At 43.6% G+C, this 18178-nt stretch overlaps 1 protein-coding gene across 2 annotated transcripts; it reads right to left on the bottom strand.

Annotated features, from left to right (window-relative positions):
* Window positions 1-17833, bottom strand: LOC139542712 (solute carrier family 26 member 6). Of its 2 annotated transcripts, XM_071348479.1 has the most exons (19): window positions 17251-17824; window positions 15654-15793; window positions 15397-15507; window positions 14389-14564; window positions 14024-14188; window positions 13750-13902; window positions 13238-13320; window positions 7926-8073; window positions 7670-7783; window positions 7329-7406; window positions 7150-7245; window positions 6094-6200; window positions 5719-5788; window positions 4821-4913; window positions 4467-4589; window positions 4139-4294; window positions 3856-3910; window positions 3380-3513; window positions 1-2636 (listed from the first exon to the last, which is right to left on the bottom strand). In XM_071348479.1, exons 1-19 carry the CDS (start codon window positions 17376-17378, stop codon window positions 2613-2615), a joined length of 2154 nt encoding a protein of 717 aa, XP_071204580.1. In that variant the 5' UTR covers window positions 17379-17824; the 3' UTR covers window positions 1-2612. The 2 variants fall into 2 exon arrangements, 1 of the variants encoding a protein (XP_071204580.1); XR_011668540.1 differs by lacking the exon at window positions 1-2636 and having other exon boundaries at window positions 3429-3513; window positions 3856-3994; window positions 17251-17833.
* Between the last annotated feature and the right edge of the window lie 345 nt (window positions 17834-18178).

The following is an 18178-nucleotide window of genomic DNA, read 5'->3' as shown; positions in this document are numbered from 1 at the left end:
TTAGTTTCATTTTCTGTTTATTGTTTTGTTCGTGTTAAGTGTTTCCAATAAATATGGAAACGTACCACGCTGCGCTTTGGTCCTCCTCTCTTCCACCTAACGACGAGCGTTACACATATGTTGTTGACACTCTGAACACTGCCTTGGGGTGGTAGAACATGAAATAACAGCTTACCTATACATCATGCTCTGCATCCTGAGCACAAGCTTAGCTACATCAGTAAATTAAGATTATATGACACAGCACATGCAGATACTATTGAACATTAAGTCATTATTTTGATTGACATTGAACATTTGACAATGAACTGATATAGACATGACTCTTAACACAATGCATCTCTGCAATATAGAATCAAACATGTACAGTGGGGAGAACAAGTATTTGATACACTGCCGATTTTGCAGGTTTTCCTACTTACAAAGCATGTAGAGGTCTGTCATTTTTATCATAGGTACACTTCAACTGTGAGAGACGGAATCTAAAACAAAAATCCAGAAAATCACATTGTATGATTTTTAAATAATTAATTTGCATTTTATTGCATGACATAAGTATTTGATCACCTACCAACCAGTAAGAATTCCGGCTCTCACAGACCTGTTAGTTTTTCTTTAAGAAGCCCTCCTGTTCTCCACTCATTACCTGTATTAACTGCACCTGTTTGAACTCGTTACCTGTATAAAAGACACCTGTCCACACACTCAATCAAACAGATTCCAACCTCTCCACAATGGCCAAGACCAGAGAGCTGTGTAAGGACATCAGGGATAAAATTGTAGACCTGCACAAGGCTGGGATGGGCTACAGGACAATAGGCAAGCAGCTTGGTGAGAAGGAAACAACTGTTGGCGCAATTATTAGAAAATGGAAGAAGTTCAAGATGACGGTCAATCACCCTCGGTCTGGGGCTCCATGCAAGATTTCACCTCGTGGGGCATCAATGATCATGAGGAAGGTGAGGGATCAGCCCAGAACTACACGGCAGGACCTGGTCAATGACCTGAAGAGAGCTGGGACCACAGTCTCAAAGAAAACCATTAGTAACACACTACGCCGTCATGGATTAAAATCCTGCAGCGCACGCAAGGTCCCCCTGCTTAAGCCAGTGCATGTCCAGGCCTGTCTGAAGTTTGCCAATGACCATCTGGATGATCCAGAGGAGGAATGGGAGAAGGTCATGTGGTCTGATGAGACAAAAATAGAGCTTTTTGGTCTAACTCCACTCGCCGTGTTTGGAGGAAGAAGAAGTATGAGTACAACCCCAAGAACACCATCCTAACCGTGAAGCATGGAGGTGGAAACATCATTCTTTGGGGATGCTTTTCTGCAAAGGGGACAGGACGACTGTACCGTATTGAGGGGAGGATGGATGGGGCCATGTATCGCGAGATCTTGGCCAACAACCTCCTTCCCTCAGTAAGAGCATTGAAGATGGGTCGTGGCTGGGTCTTCCAGCATGACAACGACACGAAGCACACAGCCATGGCAACTAAGGAGTGGCTCCGTAAGAAGCATCTCAAGGTCCTGGAGTGGCCTAGCCAGTCTCCAGACCTGAACCCAATAGAAAATCTTTGGAGGGAGCTGAAAGTCCGTATTGCCCAGCGACAGCCCCGAAACCTGAAGGATCTGGAGAAGATCTGTAGGGAGGAGTGGGCCAAAATCCCTGCTGCAGTGTGTGCAAACCTAGTCAAGAACTACAGGAAACGTATGATCTCTGTAATTGCAAACAAAGGTTTCTGTACCAAATATTAAGTTCTGCTTTTCTGATGTATCAAATACTTATGTCATGCAATAAAATGCAAATTAATTACTTAAAAATCATACAATGTGATTTTCTGGATTTTTGTTTTAGATTCCGTCTCTCATAGTTGAAGTGTACCTATGATAAAAATTACAGACCTCTACATGCTTTGTAAGTAGGAAAACCTGCAAAATCGGCAGTGTATCAAATACTTGTTCTCCCCACTGTATGTTGACAATCACAACAGATAACTAACATTATTCTTCCTTCAACAAATATAAAGTTAGGTGTGAAGAGGAACATGTTTTTGGATGTTTTTTTTATTTGTTAACAATTTAAACAATAAATATACAATAGTTTATTTAGCACAGAAAATGTTAATATCTTTCAATATAAAAGTTTCCCCAAAGGTGTATCTATTTGCTTATAGGAAGGTCATAGAATAATATTATTCTTTTTCAATGTACATCCTTGGCACATTGCATGGAGTACAAGGCTAACATTAATCTGGGGCTGTCAAGGTTTGTGTGTCTCGTTGAAGTGTTTGTATCTGTGTCTCTTTTTGATACATTCTTTCTTTCATACTTTCTTTCTGTGTCAAAAAATATGTGGACATAATATGAATGTCAAGTATTCTGAACTTGGAGTACAAGCATGGAGTACAAGGCTAACATTAATCTGGGGCTGTCAAGGTTTGTGTGTCTCGTTGAAGTGTTTGTATCTGTGTCTCTTTTTGATACATTCTTTCTTTCATACTTTCTTTCTGTGTCAAAAAATATGTGGACATAATATGAATGTCAAGTATTCTGAACTTTCTAATAAGTACCCAAGTACCATACAGTAAGACGCCTCCATTACCCTCAGTATTCAGAAATGAGTCGCTTGCACTTCCTAGAGAGCAGAGGGAGATAGAGAAAGACAGGCAAGGGAGAGCAAGAGAGAGAGAGAGAGAGAGAGAGTGGGGAGAAAAGAGGAGAGGAGAGAGTGTTATACCATGGCTGGTTTGGTTATAAATAGTTAACTATTTAAAGGCAAAAGCTCCACTCAGGGTCACGCACATTGTGGACCACTCTTGTATAGTCACATAGATGTTTGGGGCCACCCTGCACATAACGTCAGCAGACTGAGTTTGATGGTTTGAGAGGAAGGTCTTGTAAAGTTAATGGCACTTCCTGTTTCAACACAGCCACCACCCTCGGCAGTTTCATAACATAGTCTCTGCACAATGCTTTAGAGAGGCTTAGGTCAGAGGCTTTGTATTCCAAACACCTCTTGACGCTTTCAGAGAAGGCTTTTCAGGATCTATCAGTATAACCTGCCTGATCACTGGTAAAACATTCCCTGACTGTAGTGTGTGTTCCCTGACCAACTACCACAAACATGTACAATCTCCCTGTGGAGCTGTAGAAGAGTCACGCTTGCAACTAAACGCTAAAACAGAGCTGCTAGCAACCAACACCTAAACCCCACAAAACCAAATGTTTGAAAATAACAATTTGTGTGTATAAACAATATAAACAGGTTCACATTATTTTAGTAAAATAATGTGAGTGTGTTTGTGTGTGTGCATATTTGTGTACACATGCTTGTGTGTGTGCGCACGTGTCATGCCCATGTGTGTTAGTATGTTTCACCTCGTCATCTTTGTTAATCTTGGCCCTGTCTGTCTGACAGTGAAGCACTGCATCGTGGATTGAGGAGAAGAGACATGCTTTGCTGACTTTCTCACTGAAGAACCCTCCACTCTCCAGGTTCTCAATAACACCAGCTACAGAAAGAGAGAGAGCGAGAGAGAGAGGAGGGAGGAATGGATGGAGAGAGAGTGAGTGAGTGAGTGATGTGATCTAACATTCATAATTAGGGTTAATCAACATTCTTAACTACATAAACATTGACCACTTTAGTGATTTTGCCTGTATAATCAGTAATGATAAGCAATTTCCCCAATTACATAAGAGAATGCAAGTAAATAACACGGAAAACATGATGGGAAACACAGAAACAACTACAGGAACGCCCACTATTTTCAGCACCCAGGGTATGCATGGTACAGTGCTGTATATTTAGCATGGAGGTCTTGGTAATAGTACATGGAAAATGTAACACTCACTCTGACATCCACACAGGACTACCTCTACACCGATATCACCGTAGTCTCTTTGGATCTGAAGTAGCACCAGAGAGGTCAAAGGTCAGGTCAGAGAGCGCGAGAAAGAGACTGCTCCATTCATTTTGCTTGAATTGTGTCTCTCATTTTGGCAACATTGCATTTTATCAGAGAAAATAGAGAGAGATAGAGAGAAAGAAATAGAGGGAGAGAAAGAGCAAGGTGAGCTGGCAGAACAGGTTAAAAGGTTGAGTAAGATGGATATCAGTGTATACAGACGACTCACATTGCGTAGAGTCTTGACGCCCACAGTATCCAGGAAGTTGACTGGACTCAGTTCCAGGATGATGGCACGAGGAAGGGTGGAGTCAGGTTTACTCCCTTCCTCCACTGTGGCCACACCCTTATCCACCTCGTTCTCCGAACTGTCTGGCTCGCCTTCCTGGACAGGACAAGACATGGATGGATCATTCATAAGACACTCACCCAACACATTACCTGCATATTAATCCAATACTCTCCTAACACATTGACCATATTATTGGATTTCATTGGAGATATACAAACAGACTGGAAATGATCTCTCTCTCTTCAGTGTCACTCCTCCTCCTCACCCATTCCTGTGCATTCTTCTTTGCGTCCTTCTTGGCTTTCCTGGCCTCTTTCTTTTCCTTCCTCAGTCTCTTGGCCTCTGCTTTCTTCTTTTGGGGGATGAGCTTGGTGATGTCAATCCCACTCTGGAGACACAATAGCAAGGGAGTGAGACATTCTATCATGTTTTTCTATTCCTGCCTTGGAACATGACAGCATAACGGGGTTGTAGAGAGGAGAGAGGAATGGATGCCATCTTAACAATGTCTGTCATGCTCTCCATACGCACACAGCAGAATGTAAGCAAAACAGGTCAGGCATTTTGCCAATTTGTCAAAGTATTGTTGTGTAGTGCATAGTAATTCCTGTGACCTCACCTTCTCTGCCAGGGCGTCTTGGTACATCTCAGCGTTGGCAAAGTAGAGGGTCGCAGAGGAGCGGAAGATCACCACACCAGGGATCTCATTCACCTGAGAGACAATGGTCATTTATATCAATGCTCTTATTATAATAAAGACTAACGGGGGAGGGGGGCTGGACATTTTTTTGCCCGTGCTACAGATGTCTGTATGGGTCTGCTAATACAGGACTAGTAAAGGCCCAGTGCAATACTTTTGGGAAAAAATATATACTTTTATAAATCATTTGTATTTATTTATGTTTTTTTCAGTGGGTTTTGCATCACCCTCAGCACCCCTAATTCCCGCGGCTATGATTGAAACAATACAAAAGTGGTTACCCTGCCTTTTTTTTAAAAGCTGAGGGATAGGCGTGGAGAAATGTATCCACTCTCAAATTCATAGACAGAGCGATGGATATCAAAAGTATAGTTTTAACCATGTTGAGGCTATACTGTGTTTGTTTACATTTACATTGTTTACAAACATTAGAGTAAAACAAGCTAATATTTTGGGTTCTGATCAGTTACGACAGTTAAGGCATTTATAAATTATATTATTCTAGAATCAATGGCTGTATATCATTCATTTATAAATCCAAAGATGGATGTTGCAACTAATGATTCTAGTATTAAGGATAGGATTGGGGGAGGGGAAGCTGATCCTAGATCTGTATCTAGGGGAAACTTCACCCCAGACACTAGTTGAAGTACACCTTACAACTGATATACTGTAGAAAACCAAAGTGAAACACCTCCACAGACATAGACCTGATACCTACAAGTTAAAGACTCCCTCTTGATTGAGTGGCTGTATGATTAGAGAGTAACTGAATACGTACTGTATGTTTTTATATCTTGTTGCCATGGATGCATACCTGATTATAGTTCTCCACTGGTCTGTAGATGTCAGTCTCAGGGACCTGCCCTAGGAGGGAGTACTTCGGCCTTAAACGGACAAATAGACAGGTGTAGCGATTTAACACACGATTTATTACACAATTTGGTATGTTTTTTCAAAGATAGTTTCATAAGTGGAGCAGATATGACATCTAGTCTCTTTTAAATCTGTTAAAATGACTTTTAAGAGTGAATGGGTGGTTTAATGATGTGTGGGGTAGATCCAAATGAGTAGAGTTGGATGTTTGTGGTTAGGTGGAGTCTGTCTGGGATAGCTTTATGTGTGTGTTAGCGTGTACACTCTAGTGTGTGTGTGTGTGTGTGTGTGAGAGAGAGAGCAGTTGTGTACTCACAGCTGGGTCCTGAAGATGACCGTGAGCATGGAGAAGGCAATGGAGGCTGCCAGGCCCATGTCAGGGTTGAAGAGCACGGTCAGGATCAGAGTTGCCACCCACACCAGCTAGGGAGAGAGGGAGGGGGCAGACAGGGGAAAGTTAACACAAATCCAAACTCTCTCACTTTACCCCTGAGACTTCTGTTTCTACTATGGGATCATATTACCTCTGTGAGGAAAAAACAATTAAATAAAATCTATCTCATCCTCCCCTCATCCCCCTGCCCTCTTTCTCCGCTCTCCTCCTCCATCCCTCCAATATATCCCCCTCCCCCTCCTCCCCCTGCCCTCTTTCTCCGCTCTCCTCCTCCATCCCTCCAATATATCCCCCTCCCCCTCCTCCCCCTGCCCTCTTTCTCCGCTCTCCTCCTCCATCCCTCCAATATATCCCCCTCCCCCTCCTCCCCCTGCCCTCTTTCTCCGCTCTCCTCCTCCATCCCTCCAATATATCCCCCTACCCCTCCTCCCCCTGCCCTCTTTCTCCGCTCTCCTCCTCCATCCCTCCAATATATCCCCCTACCCCTCCTCCCCCTGCCCTCTTTCTCCGCTCTCCTCCTCCATCCCTCCAATATATCCCCCTACCCCTCCTCCCCCTGCCCTCTTTCTCCGCTCTCCTCCTCCATCTCTCCAATATATCCCCCTACCCCTCCTCCCCCTGCCCTCTTTCTCCGCTCTCCTCCTCCATCTCTCCAATATATCCCCCTACCCCTCCTCCCCCTGCCCTCTTTCTCCGCTCTCCTCCTCCATCTCTCCAATATATCCCCCTACCCCTCCTCCCCCTGCCCTCTTTCTCCGCTCTCCTCCTCCATCTCTCCAATATATCCCCCTACCCCTCCTCCCCCTGCCCTCTTTCGCCGCTCTCCTCCTCCATCTCCCCCTGCTCTCTCTCTCCCCCTTCTCTCTCTCCCCCTTCTCTCTCTCTCTCTCTCACTCTCTCTCTCTCTCTCTCTCTCTCTCTCTCTCTCTCTCTCTCTCTCTCTCTCTCTCTCTCTCTCTCTCTCTCTCAGTCACTCACCATATCCACTTTATTGCTCTTCCACAGAGTTGGGATGTCCATGAACTGCTTCATCATGCCATTCAGGTTCACATAGATGATGGCTGCCAACACGGCCTGGTGGACAGAGAGACAGCCACCAATCACAATCACACACAGAACCACCTCAGTCTATTAACTAACAGCCAATAGAATGGTACCTTTGGCAGCTCTTCAAAGAGAGCCCCAATCCACAGCATGATGACCAGAATCACCATGGCTGAAAGAGCACTCGCCACCTGGGAGGGAGAGGGAGAGAGAGATGGATCATTGAGGGTTAAAACAGACAACAACCAGGCCCTCCTGTAATTCCGTAATGTTGTGAATATTGAGCCTTGTCTGTTTAAATGATGAGCTAGACAACTAATTATTTGTGTTTTAATGAATCCACGTGGGTGTGTGATGTGGGTTTTAATTAACGCTTCAAGTGTTTTTTAATGAACCCACTTATCAATGCAACAGAATAATGTATGACTACTGTCATAATGAGAGGAGTCTGTACCTGAGTCTTGCCCCCAGTGCTTTCCTGTACCATGGTGCGGGACATGGAGCAACTGATTGCAAAGCACTGAAACACCCCTCCAATGGAGTTGCTGAGACCCAGGGCTATCAATTCCTAAACCAGGTAGAGACCACTTTCTTCAGTAAATAGGGGAGTGAATAGCACAACCAGTCATTCACAAGCAGTGCATGCCACACATTACAACAACCACACCCAGAGAGATTTCCAATTACATAGTCATTGACAATGTTTTTACCTGGTTGCTGTCAACTTTGTAGCCATATTTTAGGGCAAAGATCCTTCCGAGGGAGATGGCAATGCCGTAGCCAACCACAGACAGAGCGAAGGCATCACCTATCACCTGCCCAAATAGAGAGGCTGTAGGCATTACAGGGGGCTGTAGACTAGGGAAGAGAAACAATGGTAACTGTTATTCTCCTTGACAAGGATATCTTTGTGTGATCATGTTGTGTACTGTAGTTTGGTGGTTGTATAGCTAGGTATAATAGCATCTGTATGAGTGGTTGTGTAATTAGACTATGTGACTGAGTATCTGGGATGTGGGCTGTTATGGCTGTGCATGTACTGTATGTTGTTTTGTATCTATGTGGTTGTGTATCTATGTCGTTATGTATTGAATAGCCCCTGCGATGTGCAACTTTTCAGGAAAGTTAGGAACCAATATACACAGGCAGTTAGGAAAGCAAAGGCTAGCTTTTTCAAACAGAAATGTGCATCCTGTAGCACAAACTCCAAAAAGTTCTGGGACACTGTAAAGTACATAGAGAATAAGAGCACCTCCTCCCAGCTGCCCACTGCACTGAGGCTAGGAAACACTGTCACCACCAATAAATCTGGGATAATTGAGAATTTCAATAAGCATTTTTCTACAGCTGGCCATGCTTTCCACCTGGCTACCCCTACCCCGGTCAACAGCCCTGCGCCCCCCACAGCAACTTGCCCAAGCCTCCTCCATTTCTCCTTCGACCAAATCCAGATAGCTGTCACGATCGTATAATAACTGGACCAAAGCGCAGCGTGATCTGGGTTCCACATCTTTATTTACTATGTGAAACTCAAAGAAAAACAAAACAATAAACGAACAAACGAAACGTGATGAAAATGCAGTGCTCACAGGCACTACACAAAAACAAGATCCCACAAAGCACAAAGGGGAAATGGCTGCCTAAATATGATCCCCAATCAGAGACAATGATAAACAGCTGCCTCCTCCCCCTGCCCTCTTTCTCCGCTCTCCTCCTCCATCTCTCCAATATATCCCCCTACCCCTCCTCCCCCTGCCCACTTTCTCCGCTCTCCTCCTCCATCTCTACAATATATCCCCCTACCCCTCCTCCCCCTGCCCTCTTTCTCCGCTCTCCTCCTTCATCTCTCCAATATATCCCCGGTAACTGTTATTCTCCTTGACAAGGATATCTTTGTGTGATCATGTTGTGTACTGTAGTTTGGTGGTTGTATAGCTAAGTATAATAGCATCTGTATGAGTGGTTGTGTAGTTAGACTATGTGACTGAGTACCTGGGATGTGGGCTGTTATGGCTGTGCATGTACTGTATGTTGTTTTGTATCTATGTGGTTGTGTATCTATGTCGTTATGTATCGAATAGCCCCTGCGATGTGCAACTTTTCAGGAAAGTTAGGAACCAATATACACAGGCAGTTAGGAAAGCAAAGGCTAGCTTTTTCAAACAGAAATGTGCATCCTGTAGCACAAACTCCAAAAAGTTCTGGGACACTGTAAAGTACATGGAGAATAAGAGCACCTCCTCCCAGCTGCCCACTGCACTGAGGCTAGGAAACACTGTCACCACCAATAAATCTGGGATAATTGAGAATTTCAATAAGCATTTTTCTACAGCTGGCCATGCTTTCCACCTGGCTACCCCTACCCCGGTCAACAGCCCTGCGCCCCCCACAGCAACTTGCCCAAGCCTCCTCCATTTCTCCTTCGACCAAATCCAGATAGCTGTCACGATCGTATAATAACTGGACCAAAGCGCAGCGTGATCTGGGTTCCACATCTTTATTTACTATGTGAAACTCAAAGAAAAACAAAACAATAAACGAACAAACGAAACGTGATGAAAATGCAGTGCTCACAGGCACTACACAAAAACAAGATCCCACAAAGCACAAAGGGGAAATGGCTGCCTAAATATGATCCCCAATCAGAGACAATGATACACAGCTGCCTCTGATTGGGAACCATACCAGGCCAATATAGAAATATAATTACCTAGATGACCCATGACTCAACCTCTCTTTCATATCGTCTGAGATCCCCAAAGATTGGAAAGCTGCCGCGGTCATCCCCCTCTTCAAAAGGGGAGACACTCTAGACCCAAAATGCTACAGACCTATATCTATCCTACCCTTCCTTTCCATGGTCTTTGAAAGCCAAGTTAAAACTTCTTAGGGATAGGGAGCAGTATTTTCACGTCCGGATGAAAAGCGTGCCCAAAGTAAACTGCCTGTTACTCAGGTCCAGAAGCTAGGATATGCATATAATTGGTAGATTCTGATAGAAAACACTCTAAAGCTTCTAAAACTGTTAAAATAATGTCTGTGAATTTACAGAACTGATTTGGCAGGCGAAACCCTGAGGAACCATCCAGGGGGAAAAAAATTGAGGTCATGGTTTCCGTTGTGTTTCTATGGGACGCCCTATTTAATAGGAACCTGGTTGCAGTTCCTATGGCTTCCACTAGATGTCAACAGTCTTTAGAAATTGGTTGATGTTTTTCTTTTGCGATATGAAGAAGTAGGGCTGTTCATTGTAAGTGTCATTCCAAATGGACTCTACTGTTTGATGCGCATGAACTGGAACGTGCTTCACGTTGTTTTTATATGGTATTGAACACAGTATATCCTGTCTTAAATTTAATCGATTATTTACGTTTTAGGATACTTTAGGTTGGATTAGCAATTTTGTTTGAAATGTTTGGACCAAGTTTACAGGTAACTTATTAGATACTTTGTAGTCATGTTGGGCGAGTTGGAACCGGTGTATTTCTGAATCAAACGCGCCAAGTAAATGGACATTTTGGGGATATAAAGAAGGACATTATCGAACAAAAGGACCATTTGTGATGTTTCTGGGACATTTTGGAGTGCCAACAGAAGAAGATCTTCAAAGGTAAGGCATTTATTATATCGTTATTTCTGACTTTTGTGTCGCCACCTGCCTAGTTGAAAATTCTTTTCATGTGTTTGTATGCGGGGCGCTGTCCTCAGATAATCGCATGGTCTGCTTTCGCCGTAAAGCCTTTTTGAAATCTGACACTGCGGCTGGATTAACAAGAGGTTAAGCTTTATTTTGATGTATTATACTTATATTTTCGTGAATCTTGAATATTGATATTTCTGTAGTTTGAATTTGGCGCTCTGCAATTTCAAAGGGATTGGATTGGCGCGCGGAGGGATCCATATGTCACGACTTCCACCGAAGGTGGCTCCTCTCCCTGTTCGGGCGGCGCTCGGCGGTCGTCGTCACCAGTCTACTAGCTGCCACCGATTCCTTTTCCCTTTTCTGTTGGTTTTGTCTTTATTGTTTTCACCTGTACCTTGATTGTGGTTAATTCGGGGCTATTTAAGCCTTCAAGACCCGCCTGCTTTTTGCGGGCATATTTTCTTTTCTGTCAGTGGAGGTTTGTGTTTTGTTCCATTACGGATTGTTTGGTGTCCCGTTTTGTGGTCATTTGTGCCTGTTGTTTTTGGCTTGACCATTTTTGGAAAAATTACGTCCTTTCTGGAACCTCTGCTCTCTGCGCCTGACACCGCACCCACCACTCCTAGCTAACGTGACATCATAACAGGTTTAACAAACAGATCACCGACCATTTCGAATCCCACCATACCTTCTCCGCTATGCAATCTGGTTTCAAAGCTGGTCATGGGTGCACCTCAGCCATGCTCACGGTCCTAAACGATATTATAACCGCCATCGATAAGAGACAATACTGTGCAGCTGTATTCATTGACCTGGCCAAGGCTTTCGACTCTGTCAATCACCACATTCTTATCGGCAGACTCAACAGCCTTGGTTTCTCAAATGACTGCCTCGACTGGTTCACCAACTACTTCTCAGATAGAGTTCAGTGTGGCAAATCGGAGAGCCTGTTGTCCGGACCTCTGGCAGTCTCTATGGGGGTGCCACAGGGTTCAATCCTCTGGCCGACTCTTTTCTCTGTATACATCAATGATGTCGCTCTTGCTGCTGGTGATTCTCTGATCCACCTCTACACAGACGACACCATTCTGTATACTTCTGGCCCTTCTTTGGACACTGTGTTAACTAACCTCCAGATGAGCTTCAATGCCATACAACTCTCCTTCCGTGGCCTCCAACTGCTCTTAAATGCAAGTAAAACTAAATGCATGCTCTTCAACCGATCACTGCCCGCACCTGCCCGCCCGTCCAGCATCACTACTCTGGACGGTTCTGACTTAGAATATGTGGACAACTACAAATACCTAGGTGTCTGGTTAGACTGTAAACTCTCCTTCCAGACTCACATTAAGCATCTCCAATCCAGAATAAAATCTAGAATCGGCTTCCTATTTCGTAACAAAGCATCCTTCACTCATGCTGCCAAACATATCCTCATAAAACTGACTATCTTACCGATCCTTGACTTCAGCGATGTCATTTACAAAATAGCCTCCAACACTCTACTCAGCAAATTGGATGCAGTCTATCACAGTGCCATCCGTTTTGTCACCAAAGCCCCATATACTACCCACCACTGCAACCTGTATGCTCTCGTTGGCTGGCCCTCGCTTCATATTCATCGCCAAACCCACTGGCTCCAGGTCATCTATAAGTATTTGCTAGGTAAAGCCCCGTATTATCTCAGTTCACTGGTCACCATAGCAGCACCCACCCGTAGCACGCGCTCCAGCAGGTATATTTCACTGGTCACCCCCAAAGCTAATTCCTCCTTCGGGCCGCCTTTCCTTCCAGTTCTCTGCTGCCAATGACTGGAACGAACTGCAAAAATCACTGAAGCTGGAGACCCATATCTCCCTCACTAGCTTTAAGCACCAGCTGTCAGAGCAGCTCACAGATCACTGCACCTGTACATAGCCCATCTGTAAATAGCCCATCCAACTACCTCATCCGCATACTGTTATTTATTTTGCTCCTTTGCACCTCAGTATCTCTACTTGCACACTCATCTTCTGCACATTTATCATTCCAGTGTTTAATTGCTATTTTGTAATTATTTAACCACTATGGCCTATTCATTGCCTTACCTCCCTTATCCTACCTCATTTGCACACACTGTATATAGACTTTTTCTATTGTATTATTGACTGTATGTTTGTTATTCCATGTGTAACTCTGTGTTGTTGTTTGTGTCGCACTGCTTTGCTTTATCTTGGCCAGGTCGCAGTTGTAAATGAGAACTTGTTCTCAACTAGCCTGCCTGGTTAAATAAAGGTGAAATAAAATAAAACATTTAAAAAAAAATGTATCTGTGGTTGTGTATCTATGTGGTTGTGTATCTATGTGGTGTCTCTGTGTGTATAATGCTCCTCTCCTCACCCAGAGGGGATCTCTCCCACCACTTCCACTCCATACTTCCCCTCCAGGTTGACCTGCCAGGAGATCACCGTGGCGATGATGATCTGACAACAGACAGACAGAAGAAGAGATTAATTCAATGTTTGAATCCACATTCAGTAGTAGTGGACATTATACATTATTTCTAGATAATTATTTGTAAAACAAAATCTGCTATTAAAGTCAATGTTGTCAGAGAGAGCAACTTTTTTCACAGTTGGAACTTAGATTGAATAAAATATACTCTATCCATAGATAATTGTTACAGTACCTTGTTGTACTTTCATAAAAATAATGTTTGGCTGTTTATGTGGTCAAAATAAAGTTAGTATATTTTTGTTCTACATTAACAGTGTTCCTCCTACTCCACTTCATTATCCATTGTTTATGCACAACAATTGTATCTCAATGCCATTCATTTGGTCTAATATTCACGGTGGGAACTAATCTGTTTATCCTCTGTTGGGTGTAGGAGGAGTGGGACTGTGACTCACCCCTAGCAGCTCTACAGGAATGGGTACTGGCAGCTTTTTGCCCAGGTAGGTGTTGAGCTCCTTGACCATGATGAGGCCAATGATGGACACCAGGCTCACCACTAGGGTGCCTATGTTGGTTTCTGGCACCAGATAGCACACCTCTATCACCGTCTACACACACACACACACAGAGACAGAGAGAGAGAGAGAAAGAGAGAGAGATGGGCATCAGGACATGGGACAGGACACATGCTCGAGTATATGCATTTGCCTGTGTGTTTGTAGTACTTACAAAGATCAGGGCGAAGGATCCGCTGTGGCGTTTTGGACTGATACCAAAGGTGTACTTGAGCTGAGAGACGATGACGTGGATGGCTGCTCCGGTGGTGTACCCTCTGACCAGGGGCTCAGACAGGTAGGTCACCACAAAGCCAAACTGAACCAGGCCCAGGAGCATCTACACACACATTCACACACACACACACACGGGAGAAGCTGTCATACAATCTCTGCTAATTTAACAAAAGGTCGTTTTGAGACGGTAGTTTGGAGACGAGTAATGATGAATAACTTTGCCTGAGACCTAAAGACTTTCTAGGCTTTAGCTCAGCAGGCTAACAGTCTTGTGGCATGCAGTTGAAGTTCAGTCAGATTTACCTGGAAGAGGCCGGACAAGAAAGTAACGGCAGCAGCCACTTTCACCCGCTCCGTGTCTCGAGCCAAAACATCCACCATACTCTGATTGGTGGCGTTAACATACATCATGAAGTTAGCGTCTGGGGCCAAGCGTTCTGTCACTCCCCCGATCATCACACTCATCACTGCATATGTACCTTAGAGAGGTTAATATACAGTAAAGTAGTTAGTTTGAAATTAATGTTCTGACTAGGCAAAACATTAGTGTTGTGTTCACTGGATGGCAAAATAAGGTGTAGTCAACTCGGGTCCTACTAATCACCACATATAACTCCAAACAGGTACCCAAAAGAACCCAAAACAACCCCAAAGTACCCAAAACAACCCCAAAGTAACCAAAATGACCTTAAAACACCCCAAACAACCGAAAAAGGCACCCAAAACACCACAAAAGTACCCAAAAGAACCCCCAAAGTACCCAAAACAATCCAAAGTACCCAAAACAACCACAAACAGGTACCCAAAACTATGCAAAAGGTACCCAAAACAACACAAAAGGTACCCAAGAGAACCCCCCCAAAGCTACCCAAAACAACCAAAAACAACCTAAAACAAGCACAAAGAACCACAAACAGGTACACAAAACAACCCATAAGTACCCGAAAGAACCACAAACTGGCCAGCAAAATAACACAAAACAACCTTTAAAAGTACCCGAAAGAACCACAAACTGGCCACCAAAACAACACAAAACCACCCAAATGATCAGTTGGTTCACGTTTTGGTTTGGTTTGTGCTATATTGGGTTCAGGATTCTATATTCTATATTATCACGATAGCAGAGATAATAAAAAAGTATGACTGAAATGTTTGTGCATGTATAGGTTATTTGGGGTTCTTTAGGGTAACTGTTTTGAGTTGTTTTGGGTTGTTTTGGATTGTTTGGGGTGATTAGTAGGACCCATGGTCTCTGTGTGTGACATCAAACATTAAACATGGTTTGTACTCTCTACATAGCAAAGAACTTACCCACAGAGATGTGTTTGGACGACCCAAAGATGAAGTAGATGAGGATGGGGTAAAAGGAAGAGTAGAGACCAAACACTGGGGGCACTGCTGCTAGCAGAGCATAGGCCATCCCTACAGTGACACAATATATATTCATATTTAAAAGTTACTCAAAGATGGTTATTATATGTTTATTAAAGAGGGTAACAAGGCAATAATACAAGACACATAAAAGGATGTTTTAAATACAGAGGTTATATTTAGTCAGGCAATCAGACCTTGTGGTAGGTGCATGATGCCCACACTGATGCCTGAGATCAGGTCTCCGATGGCGTTGTCTCTGAGGGAGTAGCGAGGCAGCCAGGAGAGGACAGGAACAGACGACAACATACAACTCTTCAGCCTGGGGCCAGAACACCTGGGAGAGAAGACACACACACACATATACACACATATGCGCACGCACACGCACGCACACACACACACACACACACACACACACACACACACACACACACACACACACACACACACACACACACACACACACACACACACACACACACACACACACACACACACACACACACACACAACACACACACTGAGACTCAGAAAAGCTAACACTAATGAGACATATGCAGGTCTGTGGTTAAAGAGGGTACAGAGATTTGCCTCTATTGTTCTACTGTTTGATGAGAGCACCTGGTATCGATTACCAGTTCTAAAGTGTTAACCCTGGTATGATAACAGTAAATTGAGTACCGATAATCTCTTAAAGCCCTGAAACAGGCACACAGGACCTACTGAGACATACAGGTGTAGCATCTTAATAATTGACATTTCCTGTTGCGGCATAATCATTTTCCTGCTGTAGCAAACATGCTCAAATTAAGATCCTACATCTGTAGGGCACACAGATACTTTTAGACACACTGTGCAACACTAGGATACACCGAGGGCTGTCCAGGCATTACAGATGGTAATATATATTTTACTGTAGTAAAACGTTACCAGCTAAAAGTTTGTAATCAGATTACAGATACTTTTGAAAAATTGGATGATTACTTCTTGGATTACTTTTAGGGAAGGGAAAGGGTATACCTAGTCAGTTGCACAACTGAATGCATTCAACCGAAATGTGTCTTCCGCATTTAACCCAACCCCTTTGAGTCAGAGAGGTGCGGGGGGCTGCCTTAATCGAAGTCCAAATCATCGGCACCCGGGGAATTAAGTTCAGAAAGTGTGTTTGCAGAAAATACATGACGACACCTTTCTGTTTCCTCAATGACATTCAATTCAGAATTTTAAAAATGTGCAAGTTTGTTCCACCTGAAGGAGTCTGATGATGAGTCAGAGATCCCTATGATGACATACCAAATGCATTTGATGGATTCCTCTCAAAGTGATGCTTCAGAACTTTGTATAATTTCAGACAGTAGAATGTGGTGTACAGGAGAAAAACATGTTTTTTTCCCACTAAATTTTGGCAATTCATATGATATGTTGCGAATCCAATTCATAAAATATGCTACGAATTTGTTGTGCTTAAGATCACAGACTGCATCTTTAAGGGGAAAGTAGTCCAAAAGTAACTGAAAGTAATCAGATTACAATACTGAGTTTGAGTAATTCAAAAGTTGCGTTACTCATAATTTTGGACAGGTAACTTGTAACTGTAACCGATTACATTTACAAAGTAACCTACCCAACCTTGTGCATTATTATACTTAACAATACTCACTCAATAGTGAGTCATTTCTGAGACACAGCATTCTAGAGACGTCAACACTGAACACTGTTTTGTCACAGTTTCATTTCATATTAGTTTTTTTTTCAGTTGTATGCAAGGTTAAAGTAAGGTTATCACCTTACCTCACTGACTCTCTGATTTTTTCAGAGAAAGGGACTCTAACATCTGATTTCTCAGCCAACTGGTCCACTTTTCCCTCATCCAGCACCTCTCTGTGCACGTAGTAGCCCACACGCCTTCTCTCCTCCATGGTTGGGCCTGTGTGATCTGCTAGAGTCCCGTATGGGTAGAGGTCACCTCTGATACTTCCTTCAACCTTGCCTCTCCCTGTGCTATGATGTGTTGTGATCTTATCACTTAAATGTCTTATGTCTCTATAGAAACTGGCTTCAGGTTGATTCTCAAGGATCAGTTGTGATATCCCACTTGTCGTAGTTTCAACTTGTGGAAAGATGTTTCTCTCCTTCCATGCCGGTTTGTCCAAATATGGTAATCCAAATGCTTGATGAATCTGTCCAAACTGTCTGAGCCTTTGTACGACTTTGTTCCAGTTAGAGAGGATATTTTTTATGTTATTAATCCCTTTGAGATTCACTGTGTTGCCACACTCTTTTCCTCCTTAGCCTTCTCTGTTACTGAGTATTCCCACTTGTCCAAGTATCCTGACAGTGGACCTTGAAGACAAAACAGAGATATAGTCGTGGAGGTGGGGAGGACTGAGGAGGAGAGCAAAGTCCCAGTCAATCATTTGTCACAGCTGAGATGTACAGCCAGGCATGCGGTTGGACGTTGGAGCTTCAAGCCAAGGCAGTGAGACAGCAGGTCTTTAGAAAGAGACATATGAGGAGCCTTATCTGGGCCTGATTAGATAGAGGACATTATTCAGTCGAGTCAGGGATATTACCATTGTTTTTGCTTACCCTGTGTGGATGGTGTACGACCAGGTTGTGTGCACAAACTGATACGGCCCCAATAATGATACTAGGGAACCTTGAAGAATAAATAATGAACCTGTTGGGTTGGAGTTTGTTGGACATTCTAATGTTAAAA

This window comes from Salvelinus alpinus, chromosome 17 (genome assembly GCF_045679555.1).
Source record: "Salvelinus alpinus chromosome 17, SLU_Salpinus.1, whole genome shotgun sequence".
NCBI classification, from domain to species: Eukaryota; Metazoa; Chordata; class Actinopteri; order Salmoniformes; family Salmonidae; genus Salvelinus; species Salvelinus alpinus.
The sequence above is the reverse complement of the archived record's forward strand: the minus strand, read 5'-3'. Positions and strand labels throughout refer to the sequence as shown.